This window comes from Nymphalis io, chromosome 7 (genome assembly GCF_905147045.1).
Source record: "Nymphalis io chromosome 7, ilAglIoxx1.1, whole genome shotgun sequence".
Classification (NCBI taxonomy): domain Eukaryota; kingdom Metazoa; phylum Arthropoda; class Insecta; order Lepidoptera; family Nymphalidae; genus Nymphalis; species Nymphalis io.
The window spans coordinates 4,428,429-4,452,566 of record NC_065894.1 but is presented as its reverse complement, the minus strand read 5'-3'; the positions used below and the strand labels follow the sequence as shown (position 1 = coordinate 4,452,566).

General features: G+C 31.1%; 2 protein-coding genes across 3 annotated transcripts in view; both read left to right on the top strand.

Annotated features, from left to right (window-relative positions):
• LOC126769618 (arylalkylamine N-acetyltransferase 1) overlaps positions 1-15,025 on the top strand; it is an 82,872-nt gene extending 67,847 nt beyond the window's left edge. For both annotated transcript variants that reach the window (XM_050488492.1, XM_050488491.1), the window contains exons 4-5: positions 1,186-1,391; positions 13,941-15,025. In XM_050488492.1, the coding sequence (XP_050344449.1) occupies positions 1,186-1,391; positions 13,941-14,124 (390 nt within the window). In that variant the 3' untranslated portion in view covers positions 14,125-15,025. The remainder of the gene's footprint in view (positions 1-1,185; positions 1,392-13,940) is intronic.
• A 702-nt stretch (positions 15,026-15,727) lies between these two features.
• Positions 15,728-24,126, top strand: LOC126769628 (uncharacterized). Its single transcript, XM_050488502.1, has 5 exons — positions 15,728-15,846; positions 16,979-17,064; positions 18,791-18,974; positions 19,244-19,455; positions 21,894-24,126. Exons 2-5 carry the CDS (start codon positions 16,988-16,990, stop codon positions 22,096-22,098), a joined length of 678 nt encoding a protein of 225 aa, XP_050344459.1. The 5' UTR covers positions 15,728-15,846; positions 16,979-16,987; the 3' UTR covers positions 22,099-24,126.
• The last annotated feature ends 12 nt before the right edge of the window (positions 24,127-24,138 follow it).

Genomic DNA, 24,138 nt, shown 5'->3' with positions numbered 1-24,138 from the left:
TAAAACTAATATATCAATATCGTCAAGCATTTTGGCATAATTTAATTTTAAAGAAACATAAGTCGCTGGACACAGGACAGTAGGTATACTTTAAAATTAACGCGAATATCTATTACGGATATTTAATACTCAATAAATAATTAAACGCCACAAGGAATTGGTCACGATCGCTTTGTAATTCACTTATGTAACAGAATGAGTTGTAATTTAAACTGGTCTAAACAACTCATAATCATTGTACTACATTTTTTTTACAATTTGTCAAAATATACCACATTTATTTATTTGTTTATTTTATTTGTTTCTAAAAAAATCGATGGGCGTCATAATTGTAAATGTTGATCTTACTGTACAAGCAGAACGGTGGTAGATTTATGACAATCAATAAGTAAGAGTAACGCTTCTATATTGAATAAAGATTTTCGATTTTGACTTTGATCAATTCAAGACTTTTATTTGGATGATTTTGTTTAACTTCACCTTATATTACTACGCGTGAGTCCTAAATCCTATTTTTTATGAGTTTGTATTTTCATTCCATCTAATCGAATAAGTTGGTATATTGAGAACAATTTTTGTTTTGGCAACAATACAATCTCGTACAGTAAACTTTATTTTACGTAAGTAGGTGTGGATTAAATAAAAAATGTAATACTTATATTTATGCTCTCTTATATATAGAATGTGCACAATAACTATTGTATCTACAATTGTGTAAAAATTGTTTTTTTTTTTATTTAAACTGGTCTATTTAAACTTTTTCAACTCAATCTTGCGTATAACTGACCTCGTTTGCATAAGTTGTTACCATACTGAACGCATTTACGTCCACTATAATTGAAAAAAAAAAACGACAAACTAGATGTGGTTTATAATATGCAATTCGTTTAACATAACTATATTATAACCAAAAAGAAAAAACAAAAACAACTGTTAAAACTGTCATGGTGTTTAATTGTAGGGAGATTCCAAATTTAAAAAACATTAGATATTATTGAAATTTGTAGATTTTATTCCTTCCTTTAGCACAAGTAATTAGTAACTATATATAAGTTATGTATATTAATGAATTATAAGTTTTATTTTATCTTTAAATAAATTGACATGGAAGAGTGGGAAAGTAGTGTGGAACGATAGCGGGTGCCATAATAATTAAATTCATCCTAAAATTTTATATTGTTCCAGGAAATCGACTACACAGATAAATCGGAAGACTGTCCCAACCCGAAATTCCGACGTATCTTAAAACTTCTAGGTCATCTCGATCGCGAAGCTAGGATTTGGGACAAGTTGCCTCAGTCCTGTCACACAGTTGTGGAGATCAGAATAGCATCCACCCACTCCGACTGGAGAGGAAGAGGACTTATGAGAGTCTTATGTGAAGAGACCGAGTGAGTATTTTTTTTATTATTCGACGGTTGGCGTGGTTGGTAGATACCTGCCTTTCACGCCGAAAGTTGTGGGTTCGATTCCCACCCAGGATAAACATTTGTGTGCATGAACATGTCCGTTTATCATGATTCTAGGTGTAATTATCTATATAAGTATGCATTTACAAAAGAAAAATAGTATATGTAGTATATCAATTGTCTGGTTTCCATAGCACAAGCTCTGCTTAGTTTGGGATCAGATGGCCGTGTGTGAATAACGCCCCAAGATATTATTATTATTATATCTTTCAGTAAAAATAACTAATTTACTAAGTCTATTACGGGCTTAATTTAGTCAGTGTACTATGTGTTCCTATTTCAAGTAGGAGTGTACCAGTGTAATTGTGAACATACACAAGGTCTTATAACGTCTTAGTTCTCGAGATCGAAATCGTATTGATGGTGTAAAAGTTGGACATGGCTCATTATTATCATATTATCATATTCTGTGACATCAATTCCATCGCGCACAAAGAAATTTGGCAACTCCTTTCTTTGTCGCACTACCAAAAAATGGAATTCCTTACCAGCTCACGTGTTCCCCTCCTCTTACAACCCGGGTTCCTTCAAACGAGGCGTGAAGAGGCATCTTGCGGGCCGGCAAGGCGGGGACGGCTAGTACAGAACATTCTTCCCGACTGTACTGGCCGTCGTCGCGTTTGGACTCTACTACCACTTACCATCAGGTGGAGTAGAGTCAGTTGCCATCCCGGGGCATATAAAAAAATAAATATATTATAGGTTTAGAATTTAAAAATGTAACACAAATGACAAAAATGCTTACGGTTAATAAGAGCTTAATATAATTTTATTGTAATCCGTACTAAAGAATTAATAAAAGAATAATGTAATTGTTATGGCTCCAATAAATATGTCGTCCATATTACATAGTTTTTTTCATAGTATATTTAATCTCAATATAATAAGAACATAAAGCGCATAGTTGCAATTTATAAGTACCAAACATATCCGTTTTATTCTGGTATTGATTGTACTTTTAAATAAGCAGTCGCGTGCCAAACATACTCCAGTTTCAGTTGCCAAGATACGGCCCAATGTATTGTGACTATAATAAATAATTAAATATATTTATTACACACATGAAATTAAATATTTTTATTACACAACATACCGAGATGGCCTAGTGGTAAGAACGCGTGAATCTTAACCTATGATCGTGGGTTCAAACCCGGGCAAGCACCACTGAATATTCATGTGCTTAATTTGTGATTATAATTCATCTCGTACTTGACGGTGAAGGAAAACTGCATGTATCTAATTTCATTGAAATACTGCCACATGTGTATTCTACCCACCCGCATTGAAGCAGCGTGGTGGAATAAGCTCTAAACCTTCTCAAAAAGGGAGGGGAGGTCTTAGCCCAGCAGTGAGACATTAACAGGCTGTTACTGTACTGTACTGTATTACACACATATACGTAAACTAAATAAATGACTATAGGTACATAACTACGTATTTTCGTTCTTACATGTTTCATTTTGATTTTACTTGTACGTAACAAGCTGTTGCAATTATCTTTATGTAATTTCGATGTCAATCAAGCTTATCTATTGATGTAGTTAAAATGTGGATAGTTGAGCTCTTCAACTGCCAATGCAATCCCTCGAATTTGTTTTTCTTATGAGTCTCTTACGTTAAAATAGTTGTTGAAATTTTTTTATCGATCAATCAATTCTTATCAATAAAAAGTGATATTTTGAAAGTTTTTGTTTCAAAGCTTTTCATTGAAAATTTGTATACATAACTAATTTCATAGAGTTCGTTATACATAGAAATATACTTTATATAATTTTATTAAATATTATAATATAAAATTATTATTCATTTATTGTACTCTTGAGACGAAACTGCACTTGATATCTTGATACATTTGCCAGACAATATTACTATATATCAATTCTAAATATATCATCAGGAAATAATTTTAAATTACTTAAAATCTTAACGCACCGTATATAATGTTACAAAAAAAGTTTGATTGGCGGCGATCTAACGGCCTTGGTAGAAAAATTCAGTCATTCTAGAACTTCTTAACAATGAATTTGCCTTTTAAAGTCAGGTTGGTATAATTAATTGACAATTTAAAAGTGCCACAATTGATTATTTTTTATATTTGTTGTGTATAACATAAAACATGTACGTATTTCAATTATGATCACTACATATTATAAAACAAAGTCCACGTTTGTCTGTCTGTTTGTTGTCAGTCAGTCTGACGCGGTAAACTTTTTTTTTTTATAGAATAGGAAGGCGAACGAGCATATGGGCCACCTGATGGGAAGTGGTCACCAACGCCCATAGACATTGACATTGTAGGAAATGTTAACCATCGCTTACATTACCAATGCGCCACCAACCTTGGGAACTAAGATGTTATGTCCCTTGTGCCTGTAATTACACTGGCTCACTCACCCTTTAAACCGGAACACAACAATAACAAGTACTGCTGTTTTGCGGTAGAATATCTGATGAGTGGGTGGTACCTACCCAGACGAACTTGCACAAAGCTCTACCACCAGTAAACAGTAAACCTAAAACTACCACACTGTTTTTACCAATGAAAGATTCAAAGCTTTTGTTTAAATGATATGATATGACAATGATTGGTTTACTCGCATGCGCCGCGTAAACCAATAGATTTTTATGTATTAGATATATGTATAACTTTCATTTTACCAGTGCGGAACGGGATCATAAAAGAAAATCTCAATGTTATTTTTTTGCGTAAATTTAGATAGTACACAAAATATTCTTTTATATTGATTGATTGAAATCTTACTATACATATTATGTATGAGAAAAAAAAGAGAAAGAGTGAGAGATTAACAAAATAATACAATTATTAGTGCGACATTTTTTTATTTATTTCATTTCAAATAAGGTTTAATTTATATTTACATCTTCATAACTTATTCTCTTTTTTTAAATTGACAAATAAAATTGCTACTTCTAAAAATTCTGTCTTTGTTTTAAAACAAAGGCGAAGGCTTTGTCTTTAGATTTCTAGAGTTTGGTATTTTTTCCTATTTCGGTTATTATATATAGACAAATTGTTTTCAGGTGCATAAAATGTACATGTAAAGTTTTATAATCATTTACGAGTACAATATTGAAATCAATCGGATTAAATTTCGTTATTGAAATTAAATGAAGTTGTATTTATTAAGTACTTTTGAATCCGGTTGCAAATATTTGTTATTGCAAATATTTCAGTAGATAATATTAGTGATATTTATTATTTATTTTATTTATATCTGTATATTCATCGATCCGATGCCCTGTGGTTAATCTTTACCTAAAATTGTGAGTACAAGCCCCAGTTAGCTCTTACTTTTCATAGGCTTTATTTATTTTTATAATAATAAAATTTATTTCGTGCTCAACGGTGAACAAAAACAACATGAGGAGACCGGCATGTGTCGCATGCTACGTATATACACAAACGTATATACAATACGTCTAGGTAGGTACCATCCACTCATCAGATATTCTACCGCAAAACAGTAGTACTTGTTATTATTGTGTTCCGGTTTGAAGGATGAAGGAGCCAGTGTAATTACAGGCACAAGGGACATAAAATCTTAGTTAACAAGGTTGGTGGCGCATTGGCTATGTAAGCGATGGTTGACATTTCTTACAATGCCAATGTCTAAGGGCGTTTAGTGACCACTTACCATCAGGTGCCCCCCATATGCTCGTCCGCCTTCCTATTCTATAAAAAAAACAGCGTTGGAGCAGCGTTATAGAATAAGCTCCAAACCTTGCCTTTAACAGTAGAGGTCTTTGCCTATCAGAACATCGACAGGCTGTCCTCCTTTAAAACAAATTTCTGCTCATTTAAACTATCAAATTATTTCATTGGTAGTTAATATGAACTAGAATCATCAATGCGCCATTTATTTATTAGTCCTCTGATATTCTTAAAATCGTGTTAAATAAATATATTGTAAGTGGTCTTAGAATAAAATACAATACGATACAAACATGATTCAATATAAGTAAAAACGAAAAAATGGAATCGGTTATAAACAGAAACAATTTTATAATACGTACAAAAGTATTTTTATTAATATGTACGATCTCCTCCAGACAAACTTTTGATAATTATGCAAATTAATTATTGCAATATAAAAACCTAACTTGGTGGTAGGTGGTAGGTTTGTGCGAGCTCACCTGTGTTGGTACCACCCACTCATCAGATATTCGACCACAAAACAGCAATACTTAGTATTATTGTGTTCAGGTTTGAAGGATGAGCCCGTGTAACTAAAACCACGATAAACATAACACTTAGCTCCCTAGGTTGGTGGCGCATAGATGGTGACCACTCATCATCAAGTGTCCGTTTGCCCGTCCGCCTATGCTATAAATATGGTTCCAAAATTAATGTTTAAGTGTTGGTATCATTAAAGAAAACAAAAAAATAAATATGGAGTTAAGTAAACAAAAATAATAAGTTTCGTTTCGTTTCGGCATAACGGCATGCGCGTCGCTCTTATTCCCAAGATCACAAATAGATGTTAGACATCAAAATCATTAATTTATCAATCCAACTCAACACATTACATATTATGTATAATAAGCAATTATTATAACGTCATGTATTAGAAATAATATATCATTCTTACCTTAAACAGAGCTTTATCTTAACAACAAATATAAATAAAGGAAGTTATATTGTTTCAACCATAATCTCGTTTTCCTCAGTTTTTTAATAATACTATAATTTACACAAGTATGCCGCTTCTATTGATCGGGTACGCGGTAGTGACACTAGGCATTATCGTTTATGGCTGAAGGCTGAGTGGAATTAAAAAAAAAACTTAAGTTAAGACCTTAATACAATAACTATTGATATGTCAACCATAATCATTATAGGGACTTAACTCGTGATTATTTTCAATGTAATCAAGAAATGAGATATAAAGTTCAGATTATCAGAGATTAATATAATCCTCAAAAAATGACCTTATAACTTTTACATCAACATTTCAAAAAAGTAAGAACTTGTCTACGCTTTTATCAATATCATAAGCTTCACTTAACCTAATAAGCTTTAAGGTTTTTTACCAAATAATTACCTAATTACTTAATTCATTAATTATTATAAAAATTATCAACTTACCTGGAGGAACTCGCTGCTTTAGATTATTTGGCCGCATGTTGCATTAAATGCAACTTTCGATAACTCATTCTGTAGCTATTTAGATATATTTTTGTTATTTTATTTTATGGTATATGGTATTATGTATATATTATGTATTATGGTATATGGTAGGCGGACGAGCATATGGGCCACCTGATGGTAAGGAGTCACCAATGCCCATAGACATTGGCATTGTAAGAAATGTTAACCATCGCTTACATCGCCAATGCGTCACCAACCTTGGGAACTATCATTTATGCCTGTGATTACTCTGGCTCACTCACCCTTCAAACCGGAACACAACAATACAAAACAAGTCCAAGATATGGTAAAGAATAAAAATGAAAGACATAAAAAAATACAATCTAATTGTACAACAAAAGTCGAAAGCAAGGATTTGTGTTTCTCTGAACGGTGTTGACTCACTTGAGCTATGGGTTTGTTATTAAATGTGAGTAATGTCGTAAATCAAATTTAAGCCCACATAATGCTAGTTGACTGATACGAACACATTGAATTGTCGTTTTACAAGACTATCATTTCAATTAAACATGAGGCTGCAATCAGTAAATGGATTATACCGATAAGAACCGGCTAGAAACTCAACACTGCCTTTAAACGTCACAGGTAAATTCTGAGTCATCTAAAGTTATCCGTGAAAAGCTCCTAATTAAACTTAAGCTTAAATGAAATGGAAACTAAGCATAATATTTATTTTTTGAAAACAAGCATTGCAAAATAGGTATATGTAGTAGCTTGTAAGCATCCCTGATCTCATACTGATGGGTCAAGGCCACCTCTCTTCAGGAGAAAATTTGTAGTTTATTCAGTCACGCAGATCCAGTGGGTGGATGGCATGTGTTTGTTGCGAAATCGCATTCAACACACCCGGTTACCTGATAATAGTTATTTTTCGCAGTGTCGCATTTATTTACAATCCTGTTATTTTATTTAAAATCCTGCATAAAAATCAACTAATATTGATTCGTTGCTTTTTATCATCTGTATTAATTCTCGTATCGAATAATGTAAGCCCATATTTTTTAATGATATTTAGATATAATTCATTGAGTATAATTTTTTTTAAATTCACTGCATATAACTTTCAGAAATTTGCATTAACTTGTCTCTTTATTACATACTATTAACATATAAAATACAAAAACATAAAATTCACGCTTGTAACGTTAATAGGTTAAATGCTGCCAAGCGCACATACTTATATAATAATATTATATCTTCTGCTATAAGTTTATTGTATATTGGTTTATTAATTTTAAAAACAAAATTACAAACAATTAGAATTTTTTTTTATTACTGAAAATAACGACAAATATATTATTGTCTTATCCACTAGCTTTCTAACAAAGTTTTGTTAGTGCTGTTATTCCAATTTCAAATTAAAATAAAGGTACAATTAAGCCATCAGATTGTAAGAGGTCACCACCGCCTATTTATGCACCCACCTTAAAATTCACACAGGCTTACTTACTCTGTAAACTGAAACATAAAAGAATATTTGACCGTAGAATATTTTCGTAATACATAACCAGTTCAAGTTTGTACATATCTAACGATGTGCAAACTGATTTCTGGGTCACGAAAACAAAGATTACTGTCCTCTGAATGAAAATTCATCATCTCTCGCTAAATACTTTATTAATAAAGTGGCGTGAAACAATAAAATTGTGTTATTACGCTGTTCATTCCTCTCATGTAATTTAACAGGCAAGTCTTAACAAGCTGTCACAGAGTAGACATGACAGTAGACCCACTTTATACAATTACTACGTCAAGCTTTGTTGTCATTATCATTTAAATATATTGCCTAGGGACAAAATAATAAATACTATGGATATTTTAGTTAAATTGATTTTAGTATCTGAAGTTATCTAAAACTTATTGGAATATAAAATATTTTTCAACAATTTTAAAAATAGTGATTCCCAGGCCAATTAAAAACTTTATAATATCATAGATATTATTTAATCAAGTTTATTGATTATTTAAAGTCATATCGATTTATAATACTATTTATTTCTTTTATCCTGTGTAGTATGGATCACTAAGTATCGTAAATTATACTTCAACTAGTATAATTGACTGGAGTTTGCGTTTTTAATCAACGATCAAAATGCAATAGACTATTTAATGATACATGAATTATTTATAAGAAAAAAAATTGTATAAAATGAATTCTACAACAAAAAGTTCCTAATTTTTCTTTCTTTGCCTCTATACAACCTATTTGTTTTAAATTTACTCACAAAATACTAGATTTACCAGAATTTCAGAATATCAGCTACGTTCGAATAATTTTACTTCTAAATACTCTTATATTCTATATACTTCTCAATTATAAACAGTCCTTTAAAGCAGAATACTTGAAGGTTATTTCACCACGCTCTTCCATTGCAGCTTGGTGTAGGCTAAAAGATATTAATTCACCGCTGAGATGAATTATAAGCCAAATCAAAAAAAAAAAATTTACTGGACCATCTCCGTTCATATATATACTATGACAGTCCATACCATCGACGTAGGCACACACGTAGGTACAACAAAAGTTCGTGACAAGATAATATAACTACAAGCTCAAAACATAACTCTCTTTAACTTTAGAGTTATTTATAAAGATAACATATTTAAATCCATGAATAAAAAATACGTTTACAATTTTTCATTTGATTCTGTAGTTTTAGATATATTGGAATGTTAAAAATGTGTAGTATTTAGCGTCTGGCGATACAGTGAAGACGGAAAGATCGCTTGACGTGATATTTACTTTAAAAATATATAAAAATTATATGATATAATTTTATAAAAATAAAAATCTTACCTACATACGTGTGTAGTGCCTCTTTCGAATTCATGATTTTGCAGTTCGTAGCACTAGTACCGCTGTTATTTGTTCATGCATTCATTGTAGGTAACCATATTGTTATTCAACGTTCGAATTCTAAACAATCGTTCCTTTCTAATCTATTAAAATTCTAGACTATTAGCCCGAAGTAGTTGTATTTAGGTCATCTATACTTGTTATCAATTTGACATTACTTCTTTAAATAAAGTAATATATTCAAACGAAAGACCAATAAACTGACTTGACAGAAATCGTCGTCTGTTCGATGGCATATAGCCATTAAAACAGGCTGTACAAACTAAGAAAATACATATAGTACTACAGAAGTTGTTGTAGTAGTTAGCAAGGTTGCAGATCTCGAGTCCTAGTCCTATTCAAATCCCGGGTCATTAAAAATTTCTTGGATTTTTATTTCAAGTTATTTTCAGTAGTAGCCATTAATCGTAACTTAGTCTCCTTAATCGTAATCTTAAGATGTACTGGAAACACATCAAACTGTGCTGGAAACACATCAAACTGTGCTTACACTCCAGTATCCAGGAAAGTATGTAATGCCGTTGGTACTACGTCTGATCTCACTCCGTGCTCGCCGCATTGTCTAGGATTATGAAATACCCAGTATCATTTCATCGGTAAGAACTGAGGTTGAAGCTCTTTACGACAAAGCAGTCGAACTAAACAGAATGGATGGTATATGTATATGAAAGAAATACCTATTCATATATAAATAAATTTATATGAGTTAATGAGTGAGGTATATTAAATTACTTCAAAGTCTTATTATTTTTTTATGTTCAATCATAATATTATTAAAATAATAAAAAATTTATACCTAAAGTGATTAAAGTACTTAACCATAATATTACCTATAATTATAAATTTATGACTTCAAATAATTATTTCTCGAACCATGTATATTTTTTTACATAATAGAATATTGCTATTTACACATATTTACTCGTTATAATTTATCAACTTAGATCGCTTAATTAAATACAATTTAATCAATAAATAAATCTAAATATTTGCATACAGTATTCGTGCATATGTAAATTGTGTAATTATAATCCAATACGTTAGATCTTAATTATTATTCTTAAATACTGCACAATTTTGCATAATAAAATGTACAGCTTTCTAAAAATAACTATAATTACAAAATATTCTACCGTATTGCAGAAATGGAATATATGAACGGAGCGTGTAATTTCAACGGCAGCATTCGCATATTAACATGTCTAAGGACTATAGGAAATGGGAGACGTGAGAATAATGGGGATTAGTAATTTCCTATAGAAAATTATTTGCTCGATTACTCGCTTTCATTGCTCAATTAATTATTTTAAAAAATACTAAAATTTGTAGGAATAGTTTTGTTTAATTTTGTAGGTACACTTACGTTAATTTTAGCTTCATTCGGACAAATTGATTATCAGCGGGTTTTGATTTAAATGCGTTCTTTGTGATGGTTTTTTACGACTGATTTTGACTATTCAGGGCATCGCCTATAATTACCAGTGATCAAACATCATCTAGATTAGTAGTAAACCTACTTTGTAGCAACATAGCCATCGGTCACACCATTACTTATTACAAAAGTAATAAAAAAATTAAAAAGAAAAAAAAATGTTAGACATAAAAACAATGCAATAGAAATCAAACTTACGATCCCTGCGTTTATTGTCTTTGGTAAATGCATTAACGCAACACCCCATGAGATCCATAGAGGCACGCGTGACGCAATCTACCCCCTAAAAACCACCGCTACCCTATCCGTCTTACAGACGTAACGCATCACTTACGTATATTGCCGTGACTCCTCGATAATAAAAATAACCTTATAATACTAATAATAATGAAACAACATCATATAATTATATTAACAATTAAAAATCAAATAAATATAATCAAATCAATTAAATTTAATTACCATTTATATGATTGACTTTTCCGTTGATTATTAGCAAAAATGTGTTATTTATTATTTTACCTTGATATAAAATAAAAACATATAAAAATAATTAAAATAATTATAGTAACGTAAGTTAATCTTCCCCTTTTTTACGCTGGAAAAACGCGTTTCCCCCACGGGAACAGTGGAGGGGGATGTGGGGCTCGCCGGTGCCCAAGGCGCCGAATGCACTCCGAACTTCGGAATATCCACTAAAAAACCAGCGGTACCTTTCCGTCTTAACGAGGAGTGCCACGAGATCGCTTTCGCATGCTACCGTGACGCTCTGACGACCGGACCGCCTATGCGGGCCTCCATTCTCTAAAACTACCCCTTAACCCTAAACCTAAACTTCCCCTACACCAAGTCCGAAAATAGGAAAGTATTTTATATTGTGTATCTTTCCTAATATTATGAATGCGAAAGTGAGTTTATTTGTTTGTTTGTTACGCTTTCACGTCTTACTACTCAACCGCACATCATGAAATTTTGCACAGAACAGGGCATATGGTACCTAACATAAATACAACAACATACAAGCGCGGGCTAAGCCGCGGAATTGTTTTGCTAAAATGAATATAAATTTAATATTTTGTTTTCTCATTATACAAAACATATTTGAATAATTATAGAAAACAACATTATTTTATCCCACATGCTGCGGTTACAAAGTATTCTTCAAAATATAAATAATTAGTACACTTTTGTAAGAAAGCCTCGAAACTCGACAAAGAACGCTATCATTAATAATACTAAAGTCATATTACTTTTATGGCGATTGCTTAAAATTATTAACATATTTTTAAGTGTAATTGCTAAAGGATACTACGTATGTGTCACCGTAAGTCGACTTTCAACATTTTACGACCGACCTACAATCTCTTCATTGATCTTTATTAAGTTATTCTACAAGATTTTTATATGACTGATATTGCAGTATTTTGTAATCGAAACAAGCCTCACTCTATCTAAAAGTTGAATAGAATACTAATATAAATACGTGTAGGTCAAACCGTTTAAAGAGATAAATAATTATACCTAGTCTTTCTGATTATAAAAAAAAAACTAAAACGTTTTTGATTGGTTGATTTGTTATACTCGAACAATAAAATTTGTTAATTTTTATCATAACTTAATTCAATAATTTTCAATTGTAAATAAAAAATATACATTTAATATCTGTATCTTAAAATTCTTGAGGTCACATTATTGATAAAACATATTTTCTTTTAATTTGTTGTTGGAGATAGTGTCCTGATTGTGATCACATCCAGCCATACACTATGAGTATGTGACTCGGTTCTCCGCCCATGGGATCTAATGTTATTTCTTGTGTGTAATACACACAATAATCTATCTCTATCTCTATTCATAACTAAACAAACAAATACTTCCATACAGAGACAAATAGAGCATAACTGTAATAATTAGCCGATCTTTGTTTTTTATTTAACTAGAAGGCAACAATGTTTCGTGAACGGATTGTTTAAATAGTGTTTCATGTTACTTTTAATTAATCTCCGGTCTTTTAATTGCGTGCTCCGTTGCGTTAAATTAAATAAGACACCATATTTAGCCAAATCGATTGAGACGGTTAAATATCTTTTAAAGGTAATAAACAACACGAAAATCGTTCATTGTCTACCTTTGTGTACATGATATCGCAATTAGTGATGTATTCTGATTATAATTAGAGATTTTATTATGTTTTTATATCCTCTGCCATACTCAGTTTTTTTATGTATATTCGGTCTCGGCATATAGGAAAAGGCGTGTGCAAAGGAAATTTGTACAGGAAGTAGGAAGTAATCCCCCTAATCAATTTATTATAATATGAATAGCTAGTGACTTCTGTCAGATTCAATTTTTTTTTGTTTGTAATAAGTAGTTACTGTCGAACCCTCGGTTCCGGGAAAGAGTTTACTTCATTTACTCAGTAACTGTAACAGCCTGTTAATGTCCCACTGCTGGGCTAAGGCCTCCTCTCCCTTTTGAGTAAGAAGGTTTGGAGCTTCTTCCACCACGCTGCTCCAATGCAGGTTGGTAGAATACACATGTGGCAGAATCTCAATGAAATTAGCCATATGCAGGTTTCCTCACGATGTTTTCCTTCACCGTCAAGTACGAAATGAATTATAAACACAAATTAAGCACATGAAAATTCAGTGATGCTTGCCCGGGCTGGACCCACGATCATCGGTTAACATTTACGCGTTCTAACCACTAGACCATCTCGGCATTTACTCATCAATAGTTATATTTATTATGCAAGATATTTATAATATCGAGTATAATGTTACTAAGTTTTGCATAGCAACGACTCTTACTCGTTCTCTTTTAAAATATTTTTGAATATATTTTTTTTTATTTCATACTGTGATTGCTAGCAAAAGCCATTATTGTAAAGACTACAATATTTTTTTAAATATCTAATTCACAAATAGTATAATTGATATTTCATGAAACATTTTTCATTCTAATCTCGCATCAGTAGGTGCCAAGTTAATTTTGATTTTATTTTGTTTATAGACGGATAGCAAAGGAATTGGGCGCAGGCGCCTTACGGATGGACACCACCTCTGCTTTCTCCGCCGCTGCAGCTGAACGTCTGAAATACAAGAAGGTGTACGGCTTGTTCTACTCCGAAGTGCCGTACGCCCCACACCCAGAGGCGCCGCATCTTGAAGGAAGAGTATATCTCAAAGAGATATAAAGCAAGACATTCTCTGTTCAACTTCAAAAAGTTGCAAAAACGATCATCTTTCAATATATAAGTCCGAGTCCTTGCGATTAACATTGTTTGTTACGTAAATCTAAAAAAATGTATGTACCTATTCTTATGTACTGTTTCTAATTATTCATTAATAAAAAGTCTCACGTTTGTACTAATTTACTAAATTTTTGTCTTTAATACGTACTCTAGTACAACGTATTTACGTATGTATCTTAAACAAAAATTTAGCAAATTATATATAGCTAATACGTACGACAATTTAAAAAACAATATATAAATAACCTGAAATTTGCTCTCAAAAAATGTTAGAAAAATACAAAGATAAATCGACAAGTATCTAACATTGTTTGCTATAAAGATTTTAATTATAGATGGTGTATGTAGTTTAAATGATACCATTCAAGAAATTGTAAGCAAATATTTTCAGAAAATCCCAATTAATAATACGACTTAGCTGTGATACAAAGAAAGATTTTAATTTACAAAAAGTTTATTAAAATCTCTGTAAAAAAACTTGAATTGTATAATTTAGTTATAAAAATAATCTTTTGTATGTATATATTATTTTGATATATTTATAAATGTAAAATAAAAAAAAAACAAAAACCGCCTGCATAATATAATAACAAATAATTAAGAAAGGCGACGCCTGGCAAAAAAATATAGCAAAAGTATGTAATAATGATATTGACATCAGATAAAAACGCTGCTGTAGGTTGAGGGAACATTATAGTACCTATTTTCTCTATTGTCGTTACTGTCCTATCGTCAATTGTAGCTGTAGTCAAAAATGTATGTAATATGATTAATTTAATTGTAAAGTTGTTTTGAATATATACGAAAATAATATCTGTGTATTACAATAAACTATATAAATATACATTATGTTTGATTTCTAAAACAAACTTACCGAATTAGAAATAATTGAAATACGTTGAAAATGTATCCACTAAATGATTGTCTGTGGTTAAATACAATCATAACTGCTCCTCGGCCATAGACAATGCTTTACGTTAGAAACACGAATCAAAAACGAAACAAAGATTGTTTTTAAATATAAGTGTCTCGTTTATAAATATATGAAGATAAGCGGAGTAAAACTTTTAAATAATAAAAGTCAAATTGAAAATGATATCAATTGAATTCGATATTTTATAAAATCTAAGTGAACGAATATCGGAATGGTTTACACTAAGTATGAAATGAGATAATACCAAAGCGATGACGCGGCTGATTACAATAATTTAAGGAGTAGATGGTATATGGTTTTTTAAAGTTATTTGTTTTATTAACTTACACATTTTTAGGTAATAGAAAATAAACCATGACTATTAAAGTTACTATTGCCATAATTATATTTTAACTCTAGCTTAATATAATTAATATAATTCAAGTAAAGGTATAAAAGTTTACAATTATATTATGTGTTTACACATACATATCATATTAAAATGTGTAATGTATGTGCGTACAATATAATGATAGTTATGTATTGATAATAATAATTTTCATACGTTATCACCCTAAACAATGGTATTGGCCTTAACACACAGAGCACTATTTTTATCATTCACCGTTAACACTCAGGCCGGGCAGTCAAAACAGGTTGGTCGTGCGGGCCTCAAAACATTGACTGTTTATTGTCAAGTGAAGTGTCAAGCTCACTTATCTTTAGCCTGCTAAATTGAAATGCTATAAAAGGTATGTAAATTTTTATTATAGTAAATTTCTAGTAGGAAATATCAAGATTTGGTATCATGCTACTTAGTTTAAGTAACTTCGTCAAGTACCAATTTGAATACCATAAGTAATTGTGAATAAATTTTTATTTATCTATATATCAGTAGATTGGAATATTTTAATTTTAATAAGTCATGACTTTTGATGTAATATATACTATTAAATATCTCTTTAAGTCTGTCTTTTACGCTTTCTTGGTTAAACTACATAGGCTACTATAATTTAATTCAGGTTATAACGTTATGGAAATTTATCATTGTTTTCTCACATCAACACGATCTCCACGATGCACTAAGATATAAAAAAAATCTCGATAACAAACAATAGGTAATAATTTATACATACCAACACCGATTCTAAAGTATTTATCATTATTTTTACGTTTATGATTAATTGTTATTCAACAAGTAATAATCATACAAATGTACATATTCTTTTTATTATAAAACTTACGTATCTAGCTTTATCTGTGATCTTATACATGCAAATGCGTGTGAATTGCAGTTGCAATGAATTGAATTATAAACAAAGCTAGAAACGAACAAACGCAAGTAATGTCATGTTCATTGATATATACCTTATGGTTATTATATAACTTAAGAATAATAAAGAAAGCAAATTAATACTTGAGTATGAGTATCATTGACTACCTCGTTGGTCTAGTGGCTAGATATAAGGCCGCAGATCCCGAGGTCCTGGATCCAAACTACAGATTGAGCCGGTAAAAAGTTATTGAGTGTTTCTGGAGAAGATTCTCAGTAGCAGCCCGGAGGCTGAAAGTTGGCAGTGTGCATACTCCCGTGCCTCGGAAAGCGTTAAAAGCTGGGTTTCCTTTCGAGCTCTTACCGGTTATGTCGGATTGCCGTCCCATGCCGGATTATGTGATTGAAGGAATAGAGTATGCAACGTATTTGCGAAGTCACTTGTGGAACTCAAATATGTCCTGCGCAGTTGGGTTTCTCTTGAAATTGTTCGCTGTGGCCGATATCTGAGTACTCGGATAAATTGGAACAAATCAGTATCCTATTTATTAGGATACATATAATGTAGTTTGTAAATACATTTTGATACGACTTCTATCATATTTTAATAGGAAAGAACCATGTCGACGAAGAAAGCGTATAACATCAGCCCTATAACAGCAGATGATGTAGAATCTGTTATGAAATTAGTAAAAAGGTCAGTAAATAATTTAATAATCTTAAACTTACGCAATGCATATTATGCATAAAAATATACATTCCGGTTTAACAACGGCCGCGGGTTTTTACAGGGAAATGTTGCTATAATATTACGTTGCAATTCTTCAAATACAATAATACAATTAATAAATAAAATATCAACTGATAAATAAATATTAAAAATTGCAATGGATACCGCAAGTCAGTAATATAATTTTACATTTAGAAAAGAGTGTCTATCAAAATTAAGGAAATAATAAGTTGTTGCTACAGGGTACTCGAAATTATGCGTTTATTTATTAGGGATTATTGATTTGTTTAACAGAATAATTTTATAATAGCACTATTTGAAAAGCATACTTAGACTACCAGCGCGTTTCCTTAATTTTCACCCTTTAACTCTCGTAGCACCATTTTTATTTCATACATTTTATGGGACACCTTTTATACATAAAGATACTTCTGATTTCTTCACTCAATATTCGGGACTAAAGGCCGAATGCCATATTTTCATATCTATGAAAAACAAAAGCCAGTAATTATCCTAATAGTTTGACACCACGTGTTCGCTAAGCATTCTCCCGACGCGGCGAAATACTCTCTATTCTATATTTTACACAATTCATTTTTTATCAATAAAAGAAAACATACCCCTGTATTTCTTCTAAGAGATATATGGTGGTATTTGTTGTGGTTGTGGTGAGATTAAATGTAGTGTTTTTCCTATCGTCAGATTTTCGTTAATTCTCTGTTGCAATCAAATAAATCTTTCAAAATTTTGGGTTAAATTTGATAATAATCATTCAATTTGATACACATTCTAAATGTTAGTAAATTGTCAACCAAACGAATGCTCTTCGTATCACTATTAGAAGATTTGAAGAGGATTTTACTCAGCATAATTATAATGGGGTTCCTATAACAATTATGCTGAGTAAAAAGTCTTCTAAATACCATCGAAATAAACACATGTACAATGTCAAAATAAAAATATCGTTTTAAATTTGAAATATTTTTCTTACCATATGGTGTGCTTTCTGTATTCCGTCTATTATACCTGGAGCACAAAGATAAAAAAAAATAGGTATCATACATGTATTATTGTAGATTAAATGAAAAAACAGAAATAAAACTCGTAACTAAATTTTCCTCAATCATAAACTATGTATTTGCAATATTTATTTTCTCAATTTACTAACTTGTAGCAATTATATTGTGATATTAATGTTGTTTATTTCCACGTCCACGCTCGTATTACTTTTAATTCTAGTAAACGTATTCTATATGTATAATAAAGTCATAAAAAGCATTCATTAGAATAACCTTGACATCGCAAAACCTAATTATAGCAATTGTTTTCTATACTTCTTTTTAATAGATCTATGTATAATATATATGTAATTTTCATAGATAAAAAAAAGTTATTATCAAACTGACCGATTTTACGTATTTAGTCTATCGGGAACCACAACGAAAACCCAAGAAACCAAAACCAAAAGCTTTGATAAGATAATACTTACACTAATAAAAATAATAATTTATAAAATTTAAAAATCTTATTTAAATGTTAGGTACAAGCTAGACGACTCAAAAACCAACTATTTTTTGTCTAATAATTGTAGGATTTTAACTAACCTACCTTGAGAATGACATAAATAAACTGAAATGTTTTTTTTTTTAAATCGACGAAACCTCTGCTTTTGTATAAAATATTTTTATTTTAGGACTTTTTACATTGATGAACCGTTAAACCGTGCTGTAGGTCTTTGTACCTCAGACACAGATCAATGTCAAGAACTTGATGAATACTGCACTAGTTCACTATTAGAAGGGATATCCTTTAAAGCAACGGACGATACCGGAAACGTAATCGGAGCTATGATCAATGGAGTGTGCCCTTTAAAAGAGGTGAATTTCTTATAACTAATCTTTTCATATTGCTATAAAGAAAATGCAGGCTCGTCCTGTGCATAAAACTTCATCAAAGTTCTAAAACTTAAAATATTTCTAAGACATATTTTTATCAAATTACTTTCGAATCTCGATTTCGAATTATTATATATATACATAAATTCGAAATATATATATATATATATATATTTTATAGTATTACTTTAAATATACTATATATTTCTAAGCTGTTTCTTACAAAGCCGTATAATATTCCTTTTTTCTAGGATGAAAATGGCAACGACTTACTTAGCCAAGCCCAGCGGTGTACAAATCCGAAATTCCAAAAAATCCTCTACATACTGGCCCGACGGGAGAGTGGTGCGAGGCTGTGGGAGAAGTTTCCCCACGACCAAAAACTGGTTGAAGTTAAAGTCGCAGCAACCGATCACAATTGGAGACGAAAAGGCATCATGAATACATTAACAGAAGAAACTGAGTGAGTACTAGACTCAACACAATACTACTAGTACTGCACTCAAACAATACACTCTTTTTATTGTTATCTTTATTATATTTCAATGACAGGATGAGTAAAGTAAGTCTGGAAGTTGGAAGTGTGTACACTCCCGTGCCTCGGAAAGCACGAAAAGTCGTTGGTCCTGCGCCTGAACATTTTTCCGGTCGTGTCGGATTGCCGTCCCATCGGATTATGAGAGTTAGGGAATAGAGAGTGCACCTGTGTTTGCGCACACACTTGTGCACTATAACATCTCCTGCGTAGTTGGCTAATCTCTCTTGAGATTGGCCGCCGTGGCCGAAATCGGTCTGGAGGACATTATTAAAGTAAAGTAACAACCTGTAAATGCACTACTGGAGGGCTCCTCTCCTTTTTGAGGAAAATGTTAGTAGCTTACACCACCACGCCATTGGTTGGTTTATACACGTGACAGATTTTATACCACCAAATGCAGTTTTCCACACGATGTTTCCCTCACGATGTTTTCCTTAACCGTCGAGCACGAGATGAACTTAAACACAAATTAAGCATATGAAAGTTCAGTGGTGCTTTGTCTTTAAAACACTGGGCCATCGAAGATCAGAAGTAAGATTTTTATTTCCAAAGAACCGATAAAAACTTTACCAAGATTTTAAAATATAAGGTTTTTTATCTTAAATTCTCCTGCTATTAAATATAAATACGTTTATTAGATCGTTATATGCATATATATAAGCATTTTCGAACTTTGTTACAGTTTAAATTTGTATGCTCCCATTGGCATGGGAGCATACAAATTTAAAATAAAAGAATATTATAAAGGATTGCATATTTAAATTTAAATGTCAAAGTCCTGCCACGAATGGTTCATTGATTAACTCTTTTTGTTTTTATTTTATTTTATTTTTACGTTTTTGTGTATAATTTTTCGTATTTATATATATTTTTTTATTCTTCTTTAATTTATTTGTATACGTGTTGTTTACGCGATATCTTAAAAAATGTTACGTTGGAGTGAACGAAGCTGAAAATGTGAAATTGCATGATGAGTTAGCCTATAATTGCGATGTTAATAAGTGTCATTATTTTGGAATTGTTATTTTCTGGGGCAGACATGTAAAAACATTGTACATTGTGTTAGCTTCCTATTAAATAAATAAAAATAAAATAAATAAATAATACAGTATATACTAAATAGGTATACTTCGTAAATTATTCACATATTTACGAGAGGGTTATGTATACCACATTTTAAAAACCAAAATTAGGGGAGCATTAACGTGTCGAATAGCAAAGAGCGTATAATTTGACGCAGCTTCATATGAACTAAAATTTCAGATTTAACATTAGTTGATTTGAATAATTTAAAAAAAAAATTAGAATGTTTAGTAAGATGTTACGCTAGAAATCAATAGCATATAAGACAACAAAATATATTTAGTTGAAATACATTAAAGTGTCAGGGGAGAGATCAAATGTATTATGTACTTTTGCTTATGTTTTTATATGTATGGTACAAATTAATCAAAATTTCCCATTTTAAAATAATACAAGAAATCCCTTAATTGATTAAAACCTACATACAGGATCATATATATAATTTCATTAATAAAATTATTTACAAAGACAAATAAATAGCGGGGAATCATTACATCTTTACGGTTAGCAAAAAGTAAATAAACATAAATTATTTTGAATTTGCATTTCAAACGTGACTTGTTATTCAACGTGTGTCTTAAGGTACGACATGCTTTCAGGTTATACTTGGTATAACGTACTAATTACCACTGAGATAATTGACATAGACCTTATGCATACGTAGCCTTGAGGCGGACTGTAAAATTAGTGTTTTGTGGTCTGTACTATCTTATGAATGATATCGAGATGAGATCAAAGACAATTTTAGTAAAATTTTATAGTTTTGACATATTCCTAACTTGGAGTTCCTTCATTTCTTATGACGTACTTAAGCGTCTATAGCTGAATAGGTAGGTTTACTTTATTCAAGAAAAGTTTAACTACTGAATTTCTTCCTAGTGTTTCCGAAATGTTGAATTTACATACAATTTAATCATGTATCATGACGATACAAAAGTTTTTATTCCACTGCTTGGATATTTACGAGCAGCTTAATGGTTTTAGTACGTACTTATTCTACTACGTTGCTTAGTAGCGGTTTTTTCCTTCAACTGGATTTTCCTTTACCGTCGAGCACAAGATTAATTATAAACACAAGTTAAGCCAAGTGCATAATGTGTAATATAATACTGTAATTACACTGGCTCACTCACCCATCCGGAACAGAACAATACAAACAATATTGCTTTATGGTAGTATCATAACAGACGAGCTTACAAAATCTCCTATACTATAAAGAACAATTGATAAAAACTTTATTAAAAGCTATGTACACTAACTACATTCAAATTTTATTTCAGAAAAGCTGTAAGAACACTAGGGATCAGACTGGTTCGTCTTGACACATCCAGCGCTTATTCAGCGATGACAGCTGAAAAATATGGCTACACGTGTTACTATAAAGCGCTATACAGAGACATAAAGATGGATGGAAAACCGCTTATAGTGCCAGAACCCCCGCATTTGGAAGATTGTGTATACGTAAAGGAGTTATTCCCATTATAATTATCAGTATTACAATAAACTACATTGCTGTAACATAATTTTTTTTAAACGGTATCAAGCAACGATCTTTTCTTTTTTTGGTATGATTAATTGTTTTTATCTGTCAAATCGCGCCATGACTTTCAATATGTCTTATTTATTTGCAACGATAAAAGTATTTTATAAGATCAGTGAAAAAATCATGTTAACAAATAGACAAGCGATTACACTTGTAGATAAGTTGCAGCCAAGGTGATCTGACAATTATTAAATTCTATTATGATGTACAGAGGAAATTGCACATTATCGTTGTATGTATCGTAATATATTGTCTATGGCTGTTATATCGTGAAACTGTAACAAATATTAGGAACCTAAGTATATTAAAAATATTTTATGAAATAACAAACGTATGTAACAATTTTCTTTATTACTTCATACAAAGTAACCTTCACATTATCTAGAGGTAGGTTCAGAGCAAAGTCATTTTCTGATACTTGTGATTGGAAGACACAGTTTTCTGACGGGTCTCTGAAATAATAATAATGACCTTAAATATTTTCGTAAAAACAAAAAATAAATCGTGGCCATCAATGTCACATCTTATTCTATGATTATTGAAATCTATATTATATAGAATAAAATAGAATATTATAAATGCGAAAGTAACTCTGTCTGTTACGCTTTCACAGTTAAACTACTGAACTGATTTTGATGAAGTTTGGTATGAAGCAAGCTTGAACCCCGAGAGGGACATAGTACAACTTTTGAAGCGACTACTACTTGCGAAGCCGCAAGTGAATTAAAAAACAATAAGTATATAGAGTACCAATAATAAATAAAATCTATTTTCAATAAAAATAAATATCTTTCTTATTATTATAGTATGTAGTGACGAAGTATATACTATAAGCGCGAATCACAAGGGAGTTGAGAGCGGTGGCAGCGTATATGTAGCTTGAACACGACGGTAAAAGAGAGACATGACGTTTGCCGTCACGGCATACGAGTCGGTCTTACCACAAAGTTGCGCCAACAAGTCGAAAATTTTATTTTATTTAACTTGTTTACTGATTGAACAAGTTTAATGATATAGGAAAAAATAGTATCAATAATCTTACATATAGTTAACATTTTCATAAAATACAATAAATTATTTTTAATTGAGCAGATAATTTGAAAGTAGAAAAATTATGCTAATATAACAACATCCTGTCATTTAACATATATTATAACTGTGATTATACAATTCAGTTTAGTATCGCATTAGAATTTCGAGAACTTTAAGAGATGTTTGGACTCTAAAGTCACAAAACACAGCAGTTCCTTATCATGGCACTAATCTCTCCGACCATACTCCGAGCTATAGCAATCGCTTGAAAATTTATAAAAAATAATATTCTGCAACGCCATCTATTGGCGAGTTATAAAAATTGACTGTATATGTAACAACTTCGTTGTGACGTAGTCTATTAAATAGATACACCATCAATACCTAAAATCAGAATTTCATTCATCTTTAATCTTTAACCATTGATAGATGGCAAAGATGTCAAGTCACTGTATTTGTTTACATAGTTGGTATTTTCTATGAGACCAGTGTGCCTAGTGCGAGTTTACTTACTGATTCGATAGCGTTGACATTAAAAGCAATTTTTATGAACTTCTAATTATTGTCACTAGGCGGCGCTTCTTTCATTCCATACAAATCGCAGTTACGTCTATGCTATTGAATAAGTAAAAATACTCGCACTAGGCACAGATTATATTCGAATAGTAAATGATAAATATCAAGTTAAATATAAGCATATACAAAGAACAAATATTAAGTTTAAATGTGAGTAATAGAAAAGTATACAACTACAGACTACTAAAAATTTAATTCAACCAAATATTTATAATTTAATTACTAAAATAATTCAAATACATTTTTTACAAAATTACTTTATTATACCGTTACTATATCGTCATATGTACATTCGAAAATATTTACAAAAAAAAATATATCAAATTCCCAAAAAAAGTCTCAATATTCTATATATATATATAGGAGTAAAGATA

Excerpts from the sequence above, each read along its gene's own strand:
- LOC126769628 (XM_050488502.1), top strand. The coding sequence starts at position 16,988 with ATGTCGACGAAGAAAGCGTATAACATCAGCCCTATAACAGCAGATGAT. Across the intron at positions 17,065-18,790 it reads GTTATGAAATTAGTAAAAAG|GACTTTTTACATTGATGAAC; the intron begins GTCAGTAAATAA and ends TTTTTATTTTAG. Across the intron at positions 18,975-19,243 it reads GAGTGTGCCCTTTAAAAGAG|GATGAAAATGGCAACGACTT; the intron begins GTGAATTTCTTA and ends CCTTTTTTCTAG.